The sequence below is a fragment of the Ctenocephalides felis genome, unplaced genomic scaffold (genome assembly GCF_003426905.1).
Source record: "Ctenocephalides felis isolate EL2017-DRISC unplaced genomic scaffold, ASM342690v1 CF-g0.4_SCAFFOLD_00845, whole genome shotgun sequence".
Taxonomy (NCBI): domain Eukaryota; kingdom Metazoa; phylum Arthropoda; class Insecta; order Siphonaptera; family Pulicidae; genus Ctenocephalides; species Ctenocephalides felis.
In genome coordinates, this window is record NW_020536999.1 from 65,238,712 (window position 1) to 65,262,883 (window position 24,172).

Consider the following 24,172-nt stretch of genomic DNA (forward strand, 5'->3'; position numbering starts at 1 on the left):
TAATTAATTCATATGAAACCGAGGAAAAGACTTTGACTTTGCTCGTTTCGTACATGCATCAGTTTTGACTTTTACATAGATTCGATCCGAAAATTTAGTCTCGATTCTGAAAAAAATGAGAATGTCTTTTTCCTAATGTTAGTTGTGTGTTTCCTTTGCGCTTACAAAACATTTAACGAGAATTGAACCATTATTTTAACTTATGAGTGATTTAAAAGTATGACGGGTTCCTCTAGTGCCGTTTTTGCAGAAAATATCAACAAAAGATCAAATTTTGGTTTCCATACACACAAGTACTTTTTATCAAAATTTTAGTGTCAACAAATTTTTTGTTCAACATTTTAGTGTCAAACGATTCTGAATGACTTAAAACATCCGGAAAACATCAAATTTCCAAATTGAGTTTTATTTCGAAAATTCCACGAAATGCAAAATTAATCAACGCAAGCCTTTATTAGTTGAAAGTGGTATTTAGCTTTAAGGCAAGTTGCATAAACTTCGCAAAATGTGTTGTAAGAATTGACTTAATCAATCAAAATTAAAATTTAGATATTTAGATAAATTTTTTAACTGTTTATTTCAAAAACAAAGTTAATGTTTTCAATTAATTCAATATAAGCATTTGAATTAACTGTAATTATATTAATTATATTGCATAGACACGTGCTCATATGCAATAAAATTGTAGCTATTATTTGAAATTTAAATGAATTGATATTGTTTGACTCATCACATCAAAAAAGCAACGTTTGATACAAATTTGACTATAATATTTTTTCCAATTTTGACGAATTTTTAATATTAAACTATTTGTCGTAGAGCCGTAACATTTTAGTATGTTTTATAAGACCGTGATATCTATTGCCAAAAAGATTCATGAAAATTGGCAAAAAAATTTTTTTCAACAGTTAATTACAAGAAAACGGCTCGGTAGATTTTCACCTAAAACTAATTTCTATCAGCCCCCACTAATATCTTTCGAACAGTTTTTGATATTTTAAAATCGATTCGGTAGTAAGAGCTTAAATGTGAACAAAAACTTTAACACTTTTTTCAAAATTACAAAGAAACGGCTCGTAGACATCGCAAAAACTGAGAAACGCTAGTCCTCTCCGAGATACAACGAATGTCTTTTAAACTTTTGAAATCGGTCCAGCCGTTTTTGAGAGAACGTCGATTTATGGTAAAAAATTAGTTCACACACACACGCACACACACATACGTACGCATACTTTTTCCAAATTTGTTCTCGTTCGATTCAGAATTGCTTAAAACTTCGAGAAAACATAAAAATAGCAAATCGAAGTTTTTGTTTTTGATGAAAATATAAACTTCTCCTTCGGAAAGTTAACTAGTCACCCCTGTTAATAATAGTCTCTAGCTCCCCTACTGAAGCTATTATATATAGTTTCGTAAAGTCTAAGACAAATCTATCAATATAAATATAAAAATATTGCATTCAATATGTACTTTAATAAAAAAACAAATAGTTATTCAAAAAAGTTCAAAATAATTATTCAAAACCCTGTTCGTCGCCACTTAATTTGTTGCATCGTGCAACTATGTTCGAGCATTTTCCATCCGCGGAAAATTTGATGCATCGCATGACGATCGGTAAATTTGCATTTATATTGCTTGTTAACACACGTCTAGGGCATCCTAATCAAGTATTATTATTCGACTAATAGAATTGTGTTCCGTGCAACAGATAAAAAAGCATTTTTTGAATTGGAATGCAAATGTAAAATTTTTCATACGCAGAAAGAGCCTCCAATTTTAATTTTTGATACAGGAACGTGTTTTTACATCTATGAGTTTGCATCTATTGTTACATGTTGTAGGGCTTTCGAAGTGGCTCTGGTAAAATATTGTACATGGAAACAGAACAAGTTGAATGAAATAATTTACGTAAAATGCAAATATTGAACTATTCAATAAGCGGATCACGAATTTTAAATATCGAACCATGAGCCAATATTTGCCATATGATATAGGATGCATATTTTTAACCGGCCTAGTAACTAAAAATGTGTTTGTACATAGACTGCTATTCCTCATATGTTTTCCATTTTATAAAGTATATAAAGATATATTAGGTCTGTGACTGTGGGAGTGTTCCACGATTGGCGGCAACGCTCCTTCAGCAAGTGACATCACAGTTTCTATCTTTATATAGTTATTTTGCGTTTTTACAATGTTTTGAAAATTTGTATAAGTATTCTCCGTTTACAACTGTATTTATTTTATAAATCATGTAAAATTTAATTTATTTAACTTGACAAATCTATGAATCATAAAATATACTTACTCATAAAATATATTTATTCCGGATAAATGCTCTAATTTTGTGTTAGTCGGCCCTTATATTTATTCTAAACTATTTGAAACATAACTTGTGGAGCGCATGGCATCGTGCCTTAAGGCAAGTTGCTGGAACTTCCCGTACCACAAATTATTTTTTATTTAAAAGATTCACATTTTTGGAAAACAATTACTTTTTAAAATTAGATTTTTAAGAAACTATAAATTTTTGAAAAAAAATATATTTTTGGAAAAAAGACTTTTTGAAAAAAAATGTTTTATTTTGAAATATTTTGGAAGTTCTGAACTTTTTTTCAAAGCAATCATACTGCTTTAACTGCATAGTGACGAAATATCGAAGTGCATAAGCGCCGCGTCCCCGTCTAACTATTAAACATTGGTACGGAACTCATAGGAATATAAACAAAATTTATACTTGTTGTTAAAATCTCTATAAAATATCTGATAATTTTATGTGCATATCTCTAATGATCAGTTTTGACAGCCGAATGGCATTTTTTTTTACTTTCTTCACTAGATCTCCGAAACCGCTAGACCTGCCTTTGTAAAAAAATATTTAATCAGTTGTTTATCTTGTCAATGCAAGTAAAATGATTTTTGAGTTATTAAAATCGGACACTCCGTTCTCTTAATGACGGAGTTAATGTTTGTGGCATTTTTTGCCCCGTATCTTCGAAACGGCTATGCCTGCCTATGTCAAAAACTAGTCAGCACGTTTCCTTATCAACAGCAATCGAATGTTTTTTAATTAATTGAAATCGGTTGAATCGTGTTCCCGAAAGATATTTAAAATAAATTATTTTCGATTTTTTGCGATTTCTATAACTTACCCTACGGGAAGTTAAATATTAAAACAATTTTTTGAACACAAATTTTGCTTATATCTAAGTTCTGAAATGCCATTTTTAGCACATTTAGCTTTATATCTTCGAAACAGCTGGATCTGCCTCTGTCAAAATCTAATCACCACTTCTACCTACCATTACGAATCGAATGCTTTTTGAATCATTCAAATCGGTTGATCAGTTCTCTTAAAAACTGACATTTTACACTTTTTGCTCCATATCTCCGAAGCCGCTGGACCTGTCTGCGTCAAAAACTAATCAGCACGTCTCCTTAACACTAGGAGTTGAATGTTTTTTTCAAAACCGTCGACAAAAAATTGTCTCCACACATACACACCATTTTTTGTGGGGTATGCCAAAATGTTCAGAAACCCCTGAAACGCGAAGATATGCAAAACTTACCGTAATGGGCCAAAAATCGAAATTTTTGGCCCATTACGGTAAGTTAATTGTGAAAAAAATCACAAATCTTAACTTTTTTGAATTTAACTAGTAGGGTGCTTGGCATCGTGTCCTAATTATTTTTCACAAAAACAATTATGTTGTTGAAACAAGCACAAACTCAAATCGGACGCTTAGTTTTCTCAAAAACTGTCATTCTTTGCACATTTAGTTCTGTGTCTTAGAAATCGCTGGACCTGCCTTTGCTTAAAACTAATCACCTCTTCTCCCAATCATTACAAATTGAATGTTTTTTAGATAATTCAAATCGGATACTGTGTTCTCTCAAAAACTCGATTTCTATTTTCTGCACTCTTTGCTCCGTATCTCTGTAACGGCTGAATCTGCTTTTGTCAAAAACAAATCAGCACATCGCCCTATCAATTGGATCGAATGTTTTTTTTTGAACCATTCAAATCGGTTGATCCGTGCGCCCGAAAACGTGGACTAAAAAATGCGGACATACAAAACACACACACACACATCCATTTTTTCTGAGGTATGCCAAAATTTTCAGAAACCTTCAAAACGTCGAGAAATGCCAAAATTTTTGTTTTCGATTTTCAGCCCATTACTATAACTTACCCTACGGCAAGTTAATTTTTTCTACGCGAATAGTTTAATGCGAAGTTCTACACTGTTTTATTGTGTACAGAATACAAAAGAATGGAATAGTTTGCGTTTATGCAAAACGCTATATTTTATCATTTCATACTCAAAAACATAGCTTAGCAATTTTTAAAAAGCTCGCACGACACGGAAGTCGATATACAGAGAGTCCAAAATCCCAGTCGGTTTGAACTAATATCAAAACATGCTTTGATACCATAAAAGTTTTATTAGTCGTAGCAATCTTATACAACTGTTTGAAATAACGGATTTCCCAGTTGGCCAATACATAATGCATGTGCGCGTTTTTCATTTTAGAGCAAACTAGTTTCTACGCGACGACGATCTTTTTGTTACACAGAGGAAACTTTGCTCGGACCGAGCGGACATTTTTTATGGCTTAAACTTCAATTATTTATATATGAAACTTCATCCTATTCTTTGAACGAACAGCCAGTTTTAAATTACAAGTGTGCTGAAATTTTGGAAATTATTTATAAATGAGCGAGTGTAAAATGATGAGTAACGAACTGAATATTCTTGTAATTACGAACTGAGCAAACATTTGTTAAGATCGCAACAAAATCAGGCAAATCACAAAGGGAATCGCATATTACTCGTATATAAATAATACAAAAGATATGGCACCGGAAAGAATATTAAATAAAATAAAACAGTTTTTACTTCATGAAGATAGTGTTTTGACTAAGTATTTCCTGCTTAGTAAGTGAACTTTACGAGAAACTTGAGAAAGAACTAATGGTGTATGGCATTATACCTTATGTCAAGTTGCTAGAACATCTCAAACCAAAACAAAATGTTAGAATTAGAATTAGAATTTTAGAAAACTACTGTATTAAATGTTGTATTATTTGTTTGATTATTATAAATATTGTAGCATTGTCTAATATTTATAAGAATTATATTCAATGAATTACAAATTTGAAATTATGGTTTGATGTATATTATAACAGAAATAAAAATGAAATTCAGAAAAAAATTGAAACAATTTTTCCCAAAAGTAATTAGTTTGTGAAAACACGCAGAAAGTTCTTTGAATCATTCAAATCGGATGCTTAGTTCTTTCCAAAACTGCCATTTTTTGAACATTTAGCTTTGTATTTTCGCAACGGCTGGACCTGCCTCTGCCAAAAACTAATCAGCATCTCCCTATCAATAGGAATCTAGTGTTAGTTGAACCATTCAAATCGGTAGATCCGTGCGCCCGAAAATATGGACGAAAAAAATTCGGACATATAACTCACACACACCTTTTCTCAGAAACCTTCAAAACGTGAAAAATATGCAAAAAAAGAAATATTTTCGATTTTTGGCCCATTACTATAATTACCCTACGGGAAGTTAAAAATGCGTTTCACTCCAACAATTATTCATAAATAACTATGAAAGTAGATAATTTTCAAAGAGATTTTTTTTAATTAGTACAATTTAAATTTATAAGTTAGAACGGTATATCATATTATAGATATTTGTATTGTATTATCTGTATACATTGTATTTGCATTACAAATTATTGTAAATATGTTTTTTTGTACGCGCGTGAATATTTATATATATATATATATATATATATATATATAAGTATTTAGTTATAGTTAATTTGAATTAGTTTAGTAAGTGACCAATGAACTAGTTTACAAAGTAAAAAAAAATAATATTAATACTATGAAATATTTTTTTTATTTTTAAAATATCTTTTAAATATCATTAGAAAACTACTGTTGCATTGGCCACAGTACATTAAAATAAATTTGTCAATTGCAGGTAAATTTCTATTGGCTAGAGAGCTACTGTGACACGAAGGAATCGAAAAAAATAATAATAAATAAATAAATGAAAATAGTAATAATAATAATGATAATAATAATAATAAAAATAAAGGAAAAAGAAAAAAAAATTAACGAGAGTTTAATTCAATTTTTTCGCCGAAAATCTCGAAGTGAGTTTGAAAATCCAAAAATTTCGAAAGACATCAGTTAGGAATCGAGCTGTATATGTTTCGTACAGATCAGTAGAACCGTTTCTCCGATACTAATGGTACAAACTGTTTTTGGTCTTCACGATTATCCTAAAATATTGCACGGCTGCGAAAAGAGATTTAATTATAAAAATTTGTTTTTGGAAGTGTTTCGAATAACAGTTGCAAATTAGATTGGAACTATTTTACGTGTGTCTATTAAATTATATAATATAATATCTTAAATTAATTAAATTATATAATATATATAATTATAAATGAGTTATAAATTATGGGAAAGGTAATATAACTTGTTTTTTTTATAGTCAAAATGCCACTTACGCCTAGTTTAAGATTTTAGCGCAACAATTTTTCATAAACAAATTTAAATTCTAAACTTTCGAAGACATTTTTGTATAAAATAGTACTAAAATAATTATTTTCACATAATTTTTAAAACCATTCAAAACTACACGTTCTGACAATTTATCATAAAATATTAGAACGATATATCAAAAATACATTTTTTAAATAATTTACTTAAATTTTTGGAGAGTGTTTTCCAATCACAAAATATGTGGAAAAACCTATAAGGGTCATTTTTGTAGCCATTATTTGAATATCTTCTGCTTACCACATAAAACAACACATTTTCTTCCTAATTTAATGAATAATATAAATCTCAATTGTGAACAAATGACATTTTTTATCTGTTCGAACCATTTTGATGTGTTTTATATACCCTTCTCTCCAAGCTTTCACTATTTTTGTCGCAGACGTTACTTAATTTATTCAATATGTAGAAGTAGAATAAAGTCGCTAACACACGCATCGAGGCACTTCAGAAACTTTCTAGAAATTTTTAGAAAAATTAAAATACCTTGATCCAACTGTGCTAAATATAATTTTTAATTGTTGTTTGCACAGAATATTATATATGGATTATAGCAAAGCCAAATATTATTTATGTAAATAATAATAAATAAAGGGTTAATAATTCGATTCATAGAAATAGAGTTTGAAAGATTTCTTATTGCTATTTTACACCGCAGTGCTCGAAATTGGCAATTTTCAATAGTAAACATATTTTGATATATAAAAAATGGATCGCTGTTGCCCACAGAAAACTTGAACTCAACCAACCTATTGACACAACGTGTCAATACGGTTAGTGCGCTTAACCGTTACGTCATAGAACACCCTATTTCAGCGGTTTCCAATCTGTGGGGCGCGCCTACTCAGGGGGGCGTCCCGCTGTACTGAAGAGGGCGCGTACATCTGTTATCAGAATACCATTATAAAAAATTATCCAATATTTTTGGAACGATATTAAAAATTAACAAGAAAATTAGTTTTTATGCATATTTTTACATAATATATTGCATTTTGTAGTCTGTTAACATCAGTTGAGTATTTGTAATAATTTATAACTGTTGCAAATATTAAGGAAAAACGCAATAATTGTTTCTATTAAGGCAGAGAGGCGTGGTGCAAAAAAGGTTGGAAACACTGCTCTTTTTATTTGAATGGATATATTATTGATTATCTCAAAAAATTATTTAATTTAAAGCTTAGTTTCATAGAACAGCTTCTATAAATCCCCAAAAGTCTACAAAGTTCAAAACCATGGTATAATTCACATTTAGAGAAAACATAATTCAGATTCAAATTTTATTTAAGATACCTGAAATACCTGAAATATAAAAAAAAATAAAACACATGTAAAATTATTTTAGCAAGTCATTGACGAAATAGAATAATATATATGTATTATCATACATTTCATGATTACATTGTATCTTTGTTTTTCTTTTAAATTAAATATATGCATCAATACTGATTAAATATTCATCTGAATGGATTTTTTTAAATAAATATATTTATATATACACATTTAATAAATTGTAATACTTTTATCTATAAAAATTTACACTTACTCATGTCCAATTATACTTTTAATTTTTACAGTCACTTTTTAGCATACATATAAATATGTACAAATGCACAATCACAAAACTTGACGATTCAATAATGTACACAGGCTTTTTTCTTGGGGATAGTACAGGGCGGGTAAAGTGAGCGGTTCTTATTTTTTATTTTTTTCAATATTTTTTTAACATGGCTCGCGTTATATACTGGTAGGATAATAAAGCTTTCTTTTTATTTTTATGAATTGTCTTTTTTCTAATATTAACACTACGCATCCGCCGTTGAGAGTTTGGCGAGGTTTGCCAGGGTTGTTGGGTCTCCGGGTTGAAGTCGAAGGGCCTCTCGGTAACTTGCGGCCGCTTGACTGGTGCGGCCCTGGAGGTGCAAAATTGCACCGAGGTTTGTGTGAGATCTTGCGTCATCGGGCCTCAAATTGACAGCCTTAAAAAAAAGAAAAAATAATCAGAATATTAGTCTAAATTTATTCCAAATATCTACTAATTTATTTTAATGATTCATGTATATTTCATACATTGATTTTCTTTGAAGTTAAATAGTGAGTTCGTTATTCCATTTTTTTTTGAAGATTCCCCAGGCTTGTACATCTTAGATTAATAAAATATACCGATCATGTTATTACAGATAAAACCATATTAAAATTAAAGAATGAGTTCTGTATGTGTATTCATATGATGTGTGTAAATGCTAGTCAAAAATTTGACTTTTCGCCAAAGTTTTACCAAAAACGGCTACGCCGATATCAAAAATATATTAACTATTTGACAAAACTAGACAAGGACTCATTCAGCAATTTTTTTTAGTTTTATTATAATATAATTATGTGTGTAAATTGTGAAAATTTGACCTCTAACAAAAAACCGCTGTACCGATATCAAAAATTTTATAGGTATTGGATAAAACTCAGTAGAAACATGTTCAAAATAATTTTCAGATTTCATTATAATATAATTAGTAGTCAATATTTTTCGTTTAAGTTTCAAATAAAAATCCTGAACCGGTTTTGAAAATTCATGGCGTTTTTAATGAAACATTATGTGGTGATAGAGTTCTTATTATAATAGTACACATTTTAAAATATTATACTTAAACGAAAAGTGCATCAATTATGAAAATTTGTTAAAGTTTAAAGTTATTTTCGGTAACAAAATTTTAATATGTTATGGTCGCAATTTGAACATTTAATAATCCCACGTCTTAATAATCAAGTCGGATATTTACAAGTAATCGAGAAAATTAAGTATTCCTGAAATGCAAAATGCCACTTACGCATAGTTTTATCAATTGAAATATCTTAAACTGCGTTTTCTTTCAGTAATATTTGACACTCATTTATAAATTTGAATTCATTGGAATTGGAATAACTAATTAACAATAGTGAATTAGTACAACTACCAGTTGTAATAATATAAACAAAATGATATGTTTATAACATAATTCACATTTAATTTAGTACTTTTTTCAATGAAGTATTATGATTATTTTTTATATTTCTATATAGTATACGCAAATAAAATAGTCATCTAGATTAGCTGATTTAATAATATATGAGCGTTTCTCTCAATCTTTTATTGAGTTATTAGAGTCTATCTTTACCTCAAAGTATTACTTAACATACCTAACTTAGGACTAAATTATTAATAACAATAGTGAATTAGAACAATAATCAGTTGTAATGATCTAAACAAAATGATATGTTTATAACATAATTCACAATTAATGTGGTACTATTTTTATTAAAATATATTGATTAAATTCTTTATGAATTTCTATATAAATGGTTGCGCCATCTAATCATCCGGATAAAATGATTTTATAATATATAGGCCCTTTTCTCAATGTATTGTAAGGAACGATCAGAGTTATTAATGTCTATATTTATTTCAAAGTATTACTTAACGTACTTAAATTAAGAATAAATAATTTATAATAATTTATGCATAATTGATATGTATAATAATTCTTGAATGCAGCGAGTTGTCCTTCTAGGTTGTCAAAATTTAGCCACCACCGAGTTTGTTTGATATTTTATTCACCAATTTTGAAAATACCAATACCTATATTAGTTTTTTCTTAAACACAACATCTGGTGAGACTCATGCTCATAGAAGTAAATAATTTATAAGCAATTTTACGGTTTTAATACCATCATATAACTAACATACGCCATGCTTCCTATTTAATTACTTTTACAAAATACGATTTCATTAATTACCTGTCGATACCAATACTCCGCCTCTGACTTGCGGTCCATAAGCCGCAGAGCAGTGGCGGCGCCAACCACAAGTGCGTAATCCGTAGGGGCCAATTCGGCTGCGTGCACCTTGGCCGCGCACGCCTCTGCGTGTCTCGAAACCATCGATAGGAATTCACCTGGTGACAAAAGAAACACATTTTAATAATAATACAACATAATAATTTGTTATTTATTTTATTTACTTTTTTATGAAATTATGCCATCTAATAAATATTTTATTAAATTCGAAATTAAAATTGTTATTTTTTTGAGCAAGCAAAATTAATGTTTTGTCCAAAAAACTAGACACATTTTTTAACTTATTTTCTAAAGCATTTAGAAATTCCAGAACAAACATGAAGTCAATCATAAACAATTTCATCAGTTCTATCATAAGAGTAGATAGAATATTATCACCAAAAATTTTAGTTATTCAAAAAAATTATCATATTATAATTTTTCAATGAGATTATTCTATTTAATCCAGAATAAAATCCATTTCTTAAATGTTAAAATGGATTTTATAAATTTGTTTGAACACTTTCTATTTGCAAAATAGGAATTATGAACTTCTTATATGCGCTACCTTGGAGTAGGGGGAAGTCTCATAACGCCGAACGGCACCTAAAGCCGGACACTCTATTTAACACGTATTATTTAAGCAAGTATAAATCTTTTTATTTCAAAATGCAAGTGAAAGGGGCGCGTGGGGCACACAGGTCATGCGCCAAGACTCACCTGTGACGTACACGGCCACGGAGAGAGCAACCCTTTATTGTTTTAGACGCAAAAAAACGGCGTCTCCAAAATATCAATGGAAGTAATTCTAGTGTATTTATGCATTTATATTTTAGTGGCATTCAAAAATAAAAGTAGTGCGATATTTTGACCAAATTTAGTAGGTACCACCAAATGAACAAAATTGTCTGTTCCTTGGCACCGGACACTAAGTCGTCCCTTAGTGCCGGAAGTAAACATATTAATATTTCTTGTGAGAATTGACGTAATTTATTCTAATTATTTAATTTTGTTCTGTATGAGTGCTAACGGTCACTACATACCTCCATTTCTCGTATTTTCTAGTCAATTAATCAAAATCTTATGATGATTGCTCCAGCTGAGAGCATCGGTGTGACTCAGCCAAAAGGGTGGATAATTAGTGATTTTTTTTGCAATACCTAAGAATATTCGTCAAACACAAATGTGCAGACATTCCAGAGTATGGTGACGGCTACATATGTGTTCAATTCTGGTTATTTTGCAATGTCCAGTACTAGGTGCCACTTTGTAAAATCATATTTTTTGCTACCAAGTTTGATTGATAGTATTAATTATTGTTTAGCAAAGATTGCGTTTTTGTTAATTTAGTTTGATTTTCAACTTTATTATCTAACATAAGTCATAATTTAATAAACATTTTGTAAAATATTTTTTGATTTATTTATATAAATAACCTTAGGTGTCCGGCACCCGGGGACTTTTTCCTATGTGGTAACCTAAATGTTTAAGCATTAGATAATAGTTAATTATCTACAATGTGAATTTCCGAATTAATATTAGAATATTCAGAAAAAATTTTATTCAGTCTTAAATATTGATTTTATTTTTTTAAAAAGTTCTTGCGACTGCCTTAAATGTTTAAAAACCCCTTTGACATGTACTGGCACTAGAAGAAATCTCCTTAGTTTGTAAGTTAGTAAAGTAGGTCTCATGAATGAGTCACTTGATTTATTGCACTCTGCGAAAGAAGTTAAATGAAAGTATTTTTTGTTTCAAATAGAAGAAGCAAATCAATGCTACAATATTGAGTAAAGAATACGTTTGCAAAAATCGAAATAAACAACATAGTACTTAGGGTTATAATTTGCATGGGATTCTAGGATTTCTATGATTTTTTCATGAATGATAATTTCTCATATTAATCCTTTTAAATTCAAGAACATAGTGAAAGGGGTAATATAGAAATGGATTTAATACTACCTTTCTTAAGTTAGCAAGACCAAACTGGTAAAATCAATTTATATAAAGCTAAGCAGCGCTACATATTTTTTTAAATAATAGTACAAAATTAGTACAATATAGGTACTAATTAGTACAATAAATCTGCATCGATTTAGCTAATTGGGTTCCTGCAAATTTGGTATTCAATTTTGTTAATTTGGACATTCGATTATTTTAATGCTGTACTAGATATTATTTTTTACAATTTCTAAAATGCTTATCTTTGAAATATTCTAGAAAAAGCTTATCATTTATATTTCTTAAGAGCACAAAACCGTTTTTAGATGTTTAAATTTATAATTAAAGAATATATGGTATCCAAAATGTTAGGAAAAACTGATTTAAACCATTATAATATGTTGTTCATATATTGTTCCTAGATCGAAATCTGGTTTATATGCTGTTGAAATTTACCATTATGGTATTACGTCCGAACTTTTTCAAAAACTTTAAAACCTCGTAATATATATGATGAAGTATAGTGGTATCCATAGCAACTTCGTATTTTGACTTATAGGCGAGATGCAGTGGTAAATTTCAAAGAAAATCAAAAAATGTTAAGAAAATTAAGAGGAAATATTTATAGTAGTAGTAGTAGTAGTTTTCAAGTGAAACTAGCTCTCATCCGGCATTGTTGCATCAATAAAATTCGCCCTACTACAGATATTGTAATAATAAAATTTATCACACATGATACAATTCCACCTATAAAACCTACGTAGTATTAAGTAAAATTAGCCCAAAAGGTTATAGGAAAAATTGATTTGTTTAAATCCAAAAGCAACTGATTAGATAATATACCATAGTAATGTATTCAGCACGTCTCGTGAAAAGTGTCTAAAGTTTTATTGTCTGAACTTTTCGATATCGTCTATGTGTATCTTATCCGAGTCCAATGTGTTCGAGGTAATCGCATTGTCGCCTCCTCTACGTCAGTACATAAGCTTTGTAGTCGTCGAACGTACTTTGTAATGCAGAATGCAGTCCGCGTTACCTTTATCCCTGCGACAGATACGATCCGGCACAGGCCCAGCCAGGTATACAGGTAAACAGGTATACAGGTAAACAAACTAGAGGCAGCAGTATCGAAGTATCGAAGAATCGACTCAGGAACAAGAATGCGATACGAGCTTAGTCCATTTAATTCCTACAAAAGCTTTTCACTGTCGAACACCGAGACGATTGAAATGCAATGTTTAATGAAATACTCACTTGTCGGTGAATGTGGAAATTTATTGCTTTCTGCGATATGTATTTATATCTACACTTTTGTCATAAGGTATTTTTGGAAAATAAATTTGCTATAAATACTGATAATGCATAGTATAGTACCATTTACACAAATCGCGACTATTTTTTGTTTCAAAATGAATTTTGTTTGAATCAATTGACATTTGACAGTTATTTATTAAACTTTTTGATAATTTTATTCTGTGATCTGTTTATACAATACAATGAGTTCAACGATTTATATCAAAAGTAAAAACAGTATCAAAAGTAGAACACTTTGATTAAATATTAGTATATACGCACAGCGAAGAATTAACCAGGATTATAATATTAAAAATAGATGATAAAAAATAAAACAGATAATATAATATTAACAAAAATATTAAATTTTCTAGATAAAATAAGCAAGTAATTTATAAATAATAATAATTATTATTATTATTATATTAAATAAGTGGCTTTCTAGTCTGGTAAGCTTGTTATTTCTTGAATAGTTAACAGTTGACTTATATATATATTTGTTATTGTATACTCGTATCTATTAATATTATGGAAATGCGTAATACCATTTTATCTCCGTTTTACTATTTTAACTCCGTTTCACCAACAGATGCTTTCATTTTATGTAACATTTCGTTTGGTGATTAAAAGTTGAAGAAAAAAATGCCTGCTATTGAAATTGAATAAAAATTTGCACAATACACGTGATTGATTTGATGGTTCCCAATTGAAATGTTAGGAACTTGTTTTTTTTTACTTTTTTTTCACAATTTCACAGTGAACACAATGCCGGTGTGTCACATGAAATTAACTGAGCAGAGAACAATGAGTAGCTGTCCAACCAATGAGTAGCACTCAAACAATAAATATTAGTTTGTAGTACACGCTAAGTATCAGTGATGACGCTGTATGTGAAAAAAGAAAATGTGTTTACCGCTTTTCTGTTGAAATCTTTCTTCAATTTTTTTGCTATAAACCTCACGGAGTCCGAGACCTTTCCAACGAATGCAAAATCGTCGAAATCGGTTCGTGCGTTTTTGAGTTATATCGTCAGGAAGGAAAACCCGACTTATAATAGATAATAGATATAACATAAGCTAGGGATCTTTTTTTCTCAAAAAAAGCGGTTTTTAGCATAGACAATATTAATCGAATGCCATCATAAGTCCATTTGATAGCTTTTCATGACATATATGGTTAGAAAGATTTTAATATACATATACAAACAATAACTTGGCACAAGGAATACTATAATAATTTTGTTATTATTATGATATTCATTGTTCTTCCTATCAAATAGCAATGCGGACCTATTTGTCCTAAAAGTTGTTGTGTTGGTACTTATCCTCTACATTATCTCTTTATTAACAAAAGTAAAGGAGATAATTGACCTATAGATTTTTTCTGATATAATGCTAGAGTATTAAATTTATTTTTATTCACTACAACGATGGCACAATGGCTATTTTCTCTACATAACAAATAATTTATTTTTATATGTAAAAAACATTTATACATTTGACAATTTTTTTCTGATATAATGCTACCGTATTAAATTTTTCATTTATTACAACGTTGGAACAAAGGTTATTTATTCTAGATAAAAAATAATTTATGTTTTCATGTAAAAATGGAGCACCTATTTATGCTAGATACTAGTTTGTCCGTAAATCGGAATTGAATAAGATTTTTTCACGTGAAATATTTTCGATTTCAAGTACTACTTTATCATTAGAAGTATTAGATTTATGTATACGATGCGCAAAAAATACTTAGTTTTTTGACAGTTTGTTATCACCAACTCATACGAAGATAGACCCATAATATATTGTTACCATAACATTTCTGTTTTATCCGAGAATTGGCGCAATAGATTCTTGTATTTGATATCTTCTCATGATATATTAGAACAGCTATCAGATTTTAAGATTTCTTCAACATTGTGCCAATTTTTCCTAACTATTTTGCTAATAGTGTTTCCGCAGGAATGATGCTGCTATACGGAATAGGAAGCCGCGCTACTAAACGAACCAGGTACAACAACAAATTTTAATATGTTTTAAGCTGAAGGTTTTATTATGCGACATTTTAGATGGAAACCTGACAGTAGACATATCATCAGTTAATGAAATTTATGGTTAGAACTATTCTATCCGAAAGTTTTAGCCCCTATAAATATAAGTAAATTCACTGATAAAAAATAGGCATCATAAGAGTCTTTCTTTCAAAAAAAATTATATTTAGCACCTTGCAAGCAAAATTATTATAATTTTAATACATTAAAATGCTTATCAGTAATGTTGAAATCAATAATGAGATAATTTGGATAACCACCATCACTCATTTCCAATAGCCCAATCATATATCTTTTAATCGAATATTACAAAATCTTAGCCGTCCACCCTTAAAGTCTCGCTTCCTGAAATGTTGTGAGATGTCAGACAGGTCATGTATGATGTTTTTCCGTTTCCATTGGCTTTTATTTCGTTTTCCTCTGGCTGGCTTTCGTATGTTACACCGGGAACAACGGGAATCGTTGCGGGTTACATGTGCCGCGACCGCTTCGTCGTTTCAAGCAGGAAGGAAGCCTTAGCTCGTAAATCTGACACACGAAGCGCTACTACACTATGGTCGCCAACACACTCGATGAAAAGAACACTATAAAGTCATAGAATTTAACTCCCGACACTCGAGGTTGACGATACTATAAGCATGGAATTAGCTCAAATTTTTATTTTGAACGTGCCTGGGAATAAGTTTTTTTTCCATTTATATATTTGAACAGCGATCAGAACTTATGGGTCCTATGAGCTGTTTAGATGAATTTCTTACAAACTATGTTTATTTTTTATTATAGATAGTAACCCAAACAGTTGTTTCATCTCTATGAGCTGAAACTATTGTTATTACAATTATTGTAATAGTGATGACTTTTTATTGTTGCAGCAAATCCGTATCAGGGCTGTTTTCACTTGGAAACATATTGCTATCTATGTAAAATAAGTTTTTAAAATCGAGAAGAAATTGAGAAGCCGATTTTGCAACAGTAAAATAGAGTTGCATATAGGCAAAGCTATGCTAAGTTTTATTTGTCAAAACCTATCTTAGAAAATGCACAAATGTTCAACAACACCTATGTTATCCCTATCTTTCTGATATGAATAAATGACATGAGTGACATGTTGGTCGATAACATTCTTGATGAAAAGAACACTATAGAGTCATATAATTTAACTCTCGACACTCGAAGTTGACGATACTATGAGTATGGTCGAGTTGTATATAATTCTTGACATAATTCAAAATTGGATTTTGAACGTGCCTGAAAATAAGTTATTTAAATTGCAAAAAAATTGAGGAGCCGATTTAGCTGTAAACTAAAGCGATGTTACAGCAAGGCTATATTATGTAGTAGTTTCTATACAAAATCGTACTAATAACTGTTAAAATCCATGTATTTGCTGTGCAGTCAGGCGTACTAGATAGAAAACCTAACCTAGAAAAAGCACAAATGTCCAACAAAATCTATGTTATAACTGGATGTTTTTAATATGGTTTAATAACATATGAGTGAAGTTGGTCGCCAACACTCTCAATGAAAAGAACACCATAAAAGTATAGAATTTCTCGATACTCTATTTATAGTTGAGAAGTATAAAATGTGCTGGAAAAAAAGTTATCAAAATCACAAAAAAATTGAATATGATTTTGCATCTTTTCGGACAGATTTGACGCATTTTATAAAAAAAAAAGATAAATGCAAGTTGTATACTTGGGTAGGACAGGGAACAAAGCTTCAACTTCACTTTTAGCAATTATATCACTCCCAGCTGATTGCTCATTTTAGAATCATTTGTTTTTTTGTTGTTTTTCGAATATTTGTCACCTGGCTCTTTTAACCCCATTTGCATAGCCAGAGTGCAAACAGGTTCAATGTCTTACGTATTATTTTAAAGAGATTTTACGATGTAATACCTACGTTATTCAATCAATGCAATATATAAATTTTATGGGTACAATTTTTACAGAGATATCAATGTATATAACGTTGATCTGGTATTTAGGTGTGTTCATGTATATGTGTGTGTGTGTGTTTTATGTAAATACAATTTTTTGTCCACGATTTAGATTTTACATTTAATTCCTGCTGATGAGGAGAAATCGTGATTAGTTTTCGGCAAAGACAGACACTCAGCCTTTTTGGAGCTATATGTGCAAGAAATTTTAGTTTTTTAGAGAACGAAGTATCCGATTTGAATAATTCAAAAAATTGTTTGCTTGAATTGACGAAATGATAGATCTTGGGGAAAGCAATTTTTTTAATTTATTTTTGTTTTCATTTCCAAAATTTTTTTTGAAAATTTGGAATATATAATAGCTAAAATTTTAAAGCTCACCTATATACTTGAATTAAATGATTTTAACTTTAGCTATTTAGTTTTTATCATTCTTAGAAATATGAGACAATTTTTTATTCTAGCGACTTTTCATTCAGTTTTGTTCATTTTCTTTTCACGTAAACTTATATAAACGCAATCGTTCAATTTATAAGCTCTTATATTTTGCCTATTAAATACGATTAACGAAAGTTTCAGTGTTTATAATAATAAATTTGACAACATTGAATATTCTTTGAATATTTCCATGAGGTACAGAAATCTTCAGAAATTTGCATTAAGGTACGATGCCATACACTACTAGATAGTTTTGTATTAACTATATTGATCGTACAGTTAATTGTAAATTATAGATAGGATATTTTTTATCTATTTCTTTATTTTGGCTTCCAACGCCAATGAACAATACACAGTAACTTTTGAAACATGTCATCTAAATGTAATTGCTTATAAACTACCATAAAAATGTTAATATATCGAAACTTTCATATGGAAATAGTTCTGTTTCTTCCAATAAAAAATGAAAATAAACGCAAACTTAAGGTACTATATATTTTGTATAAACATGCCTTGTTGAAAGAAATATGATAATTTATAAAAAATATATATTTACCATTTACCGTAGTATGCAAATATTAGCCGAACGGAATGCATTTAGCCATATTCGTCATCAATTAACGCACAAATGCTAAACGTGACATTTATTACCCGAATACGTCCGGACATGACCATGATGCGAGTTTAACAATTTCGTTCGGCGAAATTAATAACATACAAAGCTATCAATCAAGTAAACGTTGCTAAAAGTCATTTTGCGATTCGTCATCCGTAATGTATCGCTGTCACAGATTCAACAAAATATTTTCTAGAAGCTCAGCTCGAACCGAGAGTTTGTTCTTCGTGTGTGAGTGCGAGCCATCAATCTAGAACATGTATTTAATAACATCAAGTGCAGATGTTACGGCGTTCGGCAAGAACGCTCTGAGCGGCATTTCAGAAAATCGACCTTAGGACGACGACGACTGGATAAGGGAATTAAGAACAAACTGCCAAATTACATTTCTGAGATCAGTTTTCCGCAATTTATATCAGAAAATTTGAGAAATTTTAGTATTCTACAGAGCAAGATTGCTCAAGTCGTACCGTCTCCTTAGTCGTACCTCGGCTATATTATATCTGATTTTTATAAAGTACATTATCTGGTGCCATTGAATAGTACCTACCATCATATCTAGTTGAGTGAGCAAACGTATACCGACTTTCCGACTTAGTAAAACAGGTATAACAGAATAGTCAGTTTTTTTGTAAAGTTCCTATCAATTTTTGACTCAGCTGTTGGCCGCTCAAAAAATCAATATGAATCTTATATAATTTTCTTTACTAGCCTTTACTTACGGATCCCTAAAGATTCGCCGGCAAAGGTTTACCCCCGATATTTCAAAAACAAGCAAAGGTAAAAATTTTTTTAAGAGCGATATTTGAAAGAAGAGTAAAATGGCTGTATAACCAGCCATCACTTTAAATCTTGCGTTTGAAAATCTATAACAAAAGCATATTTTTGCTATTAATTTTTTTCATTTTGAGCGCTGTTGTTTAGTTTACGAAAACCTAATAGAACTTAAAGGTATACTCTCTAATATAGTCTATTTAATATATAGAGTCTACGTAATTGTTTTATAAGATGTATTGTTATTTTTAAATTCTTTATATAAGCTTACATGTGGGCTGGGTAAAAATGACCATCTGAAAGTTCACACTGGCAATGGTAATGTGGTGAATAATAAAAAATAGTAAATAAAGTCAAAAAGCAGTTTTGCAAAACATAAGTTTAATAAATACTTTTTCTTACTCGACCAATGAATATTTCTGACAAAAAAACAGATCAAGATTATATACAGTGTTATTTTTGTAAAAAATACCGATTTGATATATATTTTGCATTGGTTTAATACTGTAGTTAATAAACAAAGAATTTGTTTAAAGTTAAAAATAAGACTTCAGACCTCAGGCCACCAGATAAAAAGTATCAGGTGACTTTTTTTTAAAAAAAAAACAAGCATTTTGAACAAAAAGTTAAAAGTTTTAATGACCATAGTCAGTTTTTGTCAATTTGATAGTATTTTAATGTTCGATATATTTTGATTTATTTGATGGTTTGGTTTACAACATAATTGCCAAAAGGGGGTACGACTTTAGCAACTTTGCAATATATAGTGACAAGATGTTAAAATGTTAAACAGAAGACATTTTCGTTTTTTTTTATAGTCTGTAGATATAGATCGTCTGAAAACTTTCTATTTTAGATAGTATAATAACGTTCTGGATAGTCTAAAAATGCTTTAGATAGTCTAAAAATGATGATGGGTGATCCAAAAATGTTTTGTATAAACAAAAAAAAATCTGGAGTCCAAAGGAAACCAATTTCATTTTGAAAAATGTTCTAAATAATAGAAACAAAAAATTTAGATACGATGATAAAATGTTCAGAATTTTTTAGATGGCTTGAAAATATTCAATATAGCCTGATAATATTCTAAAGATTATAGAAATGTTTTCGAGTCAGTAAATGATCAAAATAGTCTGAAACTTAATAATTAGAAAATGTTCTTGATAGTTTAACAATGGTTTAGATGATTTGAAAATGTTATATACTGTTTGAAAATATTTGAAACTAATAATTTTGATTTATTCACTTTTACTTTCTAAAATCTTCATATTTGCATTAAAAAGTATAACTTCTTCCTCGAGGAGCGATACCATGCTACATCATGTTTTTTATTCGAGTTGCTTTAAGCATATGATTTAAAAATGATTACACTGCTATAAAGGCTTTCAATAAATTATTATTTTAACAATGCATTAAGTAAATTGTATCTGAATACAGCGACGGCAATCTTTTCACAATCGGTTTTCCAAGTCCAGTTTGTATGTCCGATGGAGTCGTCTATAAATGACAGGTTCTTTGGAGTCTGTCATTTTTCCGATAGTGGTACTCGGCGAGAAAAACGTGTGGAAAGTGAGATAAATAAAAATGTCCAAACTGCTTCGCATCGTGAAAGCTGCAAAACAATGACAGCTGGATGCTATATAGGAGTTTTAGAGATACAGGCAAACGTGCTTTAGATGCTAATTCATTTCTGAATACATACATTAAACTATTGAATCGATCTACAGAATTAAAAACTTTTATTAAACCATTTCATAGTCTTTGAAAGTTGAAAGACATTTATCTTTTTTTCTATTTTTCGTATAAATTGGAGGTTAGAATAATTTATTAATTATTAAAATTAAAATTTATCAATTTTCCAATTAATATTTTACCAATAATAGTTTATCAATATTGATATTTTTGCTACAGTGTTTTAACTTTAGTGTTATATTGAGTAAATAAAGAAGGCCACGATTATTGCAGATGGAATTTTATTAAAAGGTTTTAATCATTCAACAAACTTAAAATAATTAGTTTTGGAAATAAGTTTAGCGTGACTGCTTTCTTCAATTATATATCTGATTTTAGAGAGATCTGTCATTCAACTTTTATACACCAATTTAAATTGTATAGCTTTCTATCTAAATATTTTTGATACACTTATGCACACTTTTAAATTACACTACACTGCATTCAGTTTGTGCACAAATATATTGTAGGACGAGGCACAAAGTTCCAATTTTATTTTAATTGGGTCATTTTAACTTTATGGGCAATTGTGAAATTCTATTGTGAAAACTAAACGAATTATATCACAATGATTAACACATATTGAACAAACATCTATCTGACTATGTTCAGCAAAATTCCCATCCCAATTCATCAATATAGCTTGTTGTGCATGGCATCGGGCCTTAAGCAGAATGCTGGAACTTCCCGTAGAGTAACGAAATGTTTGAGGAATAATAAATGTTTTATGCGTATTATTGTAAATACGGTAACATTGTTTAATATTTATAAGAATTATATAAACTGAATTACAAAGTTAAAATAATTTATTTAAAGTATATAAGGGAACTTCAGAACTTTAGCTAGAATTAAAATTAAAATCTGAATTATTTTTGACATACAAAAAAATAGAAAAAAAATAGAAAAAAAATCGGATTATTTTTTTTTCCAAAAGCAATTATTTTGTCAAAACAACCAGAAAAAATGCGAAGAAGCTTTTTGCATCATTCAAATCGGATGCTTAATTCTCTCAAAAACTGTAATTTTTTGCACGTTTAGTTCAGTATCTCCAAAACAGCTAAACCTGCCCTTGCCAAAAACTAAACATCACTTCTCCCCGTAATTACGAATTGAATGTTTTCTGGACCATTCAAATCGGGCGCTCCGTTACTTCAAAAACAGATTTACCAATTTTGGCACTTTTGCCCCGTATCTTTGAAACGGCTGTACCGTCAAGCACCCATCGTCAGCAAATCACCACATCCCCCCATCAGCAGGAATCAAATGTTTTTTTTAACATTCAAATCCATGCGCCCGAAATCGTGGTCGAAAAAGTGTATCCAAACATACACACACACAAAACATCAATTTTTCCTAAGGTATGCCAAAATCTTCAGAAACCTTTGGTTTTTCTGCGATTACTATAACTTATCCTACGGGATGCTAAAAATGTGTTTTTTGCTGTATTACAAAAATTTTTCACCTGGTTCTTTCTACCTCTAAACGAGGCAAACGTGTTCGATGATTAATTTTTATTTTTAAGTGAATTTTACGTAATAATATCTACATTACTCGACCAATGCAAATTATAAATTTAAGTATTTGAGTAGGTATATTTTTTACAGAGATAATACCGTATATAACCTTGATCTGGCGTTTTGTAAGAAATATCTATCAGCTAAGTTGGAAGGACTATTCATTTGATTTATTTCTTGTAAAATTATTTTCTTAACTTAATTTACTATTTTCTATTGTTTACAATAGTCTTGCTATAGTAAAGGTTTAGTTGGTTTTATTAATCCCACCTACATGTAAGCCCTAATAGAGGCTATATAGAAAAGTGCTAATCCTAACTTAAAATTAACAATATTATAATAAAAATTTAAAAAAAATGAAATACCGTATACGTTACCATCCCGCCAGAAAACTACATAAAGACAACCTTCCAAAAAGACTAAATTGCAAACATCACCCACAATTGAGTTTATAGAGTAATATGTACCCGTAACAATCTAAATTCCTATAGTTAAATGCAAGTAACACAGGTTACTTCTACAAACAATTACAATCAATTACCATTAGCCATTATATTAACTGAATATCCATAGGACAGTAGTGAAAATTTGATATACAATAAAAAAACGTATACCTGAAAATTCTTTAAGGTCTCGTAAACTAAACAACAGTGCTCATAATCTAAAAAACTAAAAAGGCGAGAAAATACTTTTGTTATGGGTTTTCAGAAATTGTCATTTATATGGTCATTTATATTGTGATTGCTGGATATACACCTTTTTTCACTATGCCATTTATTAATAAGCCATTCGAAGACAGAAACATTATATTCACGCTTAAAATCTACCAATATTTAACAAATTAACAACATTTATATTTGTTCTATAAGACATCTTTAATAATATTCGTTATCTTAAATTTCACACAAACGTTGTACAGTTTACAAACTGTGTAGATCGCGATCTAGTTCCTATCTATTAATATGGTTTACTACATTTCCACGAACCTTAGCAATAACAGTATTTCACATATAGTTGGCAAGTAGCAAAAACGAGAAGTAATATCTCAAGTTATCATATTATCTGCAGCCATAAAGGTGGTCGCCTACAGGACGTCTTCTTGCATTATTTGTGAGAACCGTGTCAACGAATGCTACGGGTGTATATCACCTCGGGGAGATCGCATAACCCACGAGCATCTCGACCCTTTAATCGCAACGTGCAACGAGCCTTTATATATGTATATATATATAAACATATATATATATATATATATATATATATATAAACATATATAAAAGATTGAACAAGTTTGCTACAAGTAGATATCAGCGCAGTTGCTTTGAAGTTATGTTTGGCTAAAGTGGACATTTAGTGGATGTCTACGAGTAGATTAGATTATTACATATCAGATTATTTTAGAATTTTTTTTAGCAAATTATATAACAGTTTCAGGATTCTATAAAATCTGAATTTTAAAATGGCTGAAAACTCC

General features: G+C 29.8%; 1 protein-coding gene across 1 annotated transcript in view; it reads right to left on the reverse strand.

Moving 5' to 3' along the window:
* Positions 1-8,391: 8,391 nt before the first annotated feature.
* The window catches only part of LOC113387433 (transmembrane and TPR repeat-containing protein CG4341-like), an 87,375-nt gene continuing 71,594 nt past the window's right edge, over positions 8,392-24,172 (reverse strand). Inside the window, exons 5-6 of the mRNA XM_026624849.1 lie at positions 10,358-10,515; positions 8,392-8,565 (exon numbers count right to left, since the gene is read on the reverse strand). Of these exons, the coding sequence (XP_026480634.1) occupies positions 8,392-8,565; positions 10,358-10,515 (332 nt within the window). The remainder of the gene's footprint in view (positions 8,566-10,357; positions 10,516-24,172) is intronic.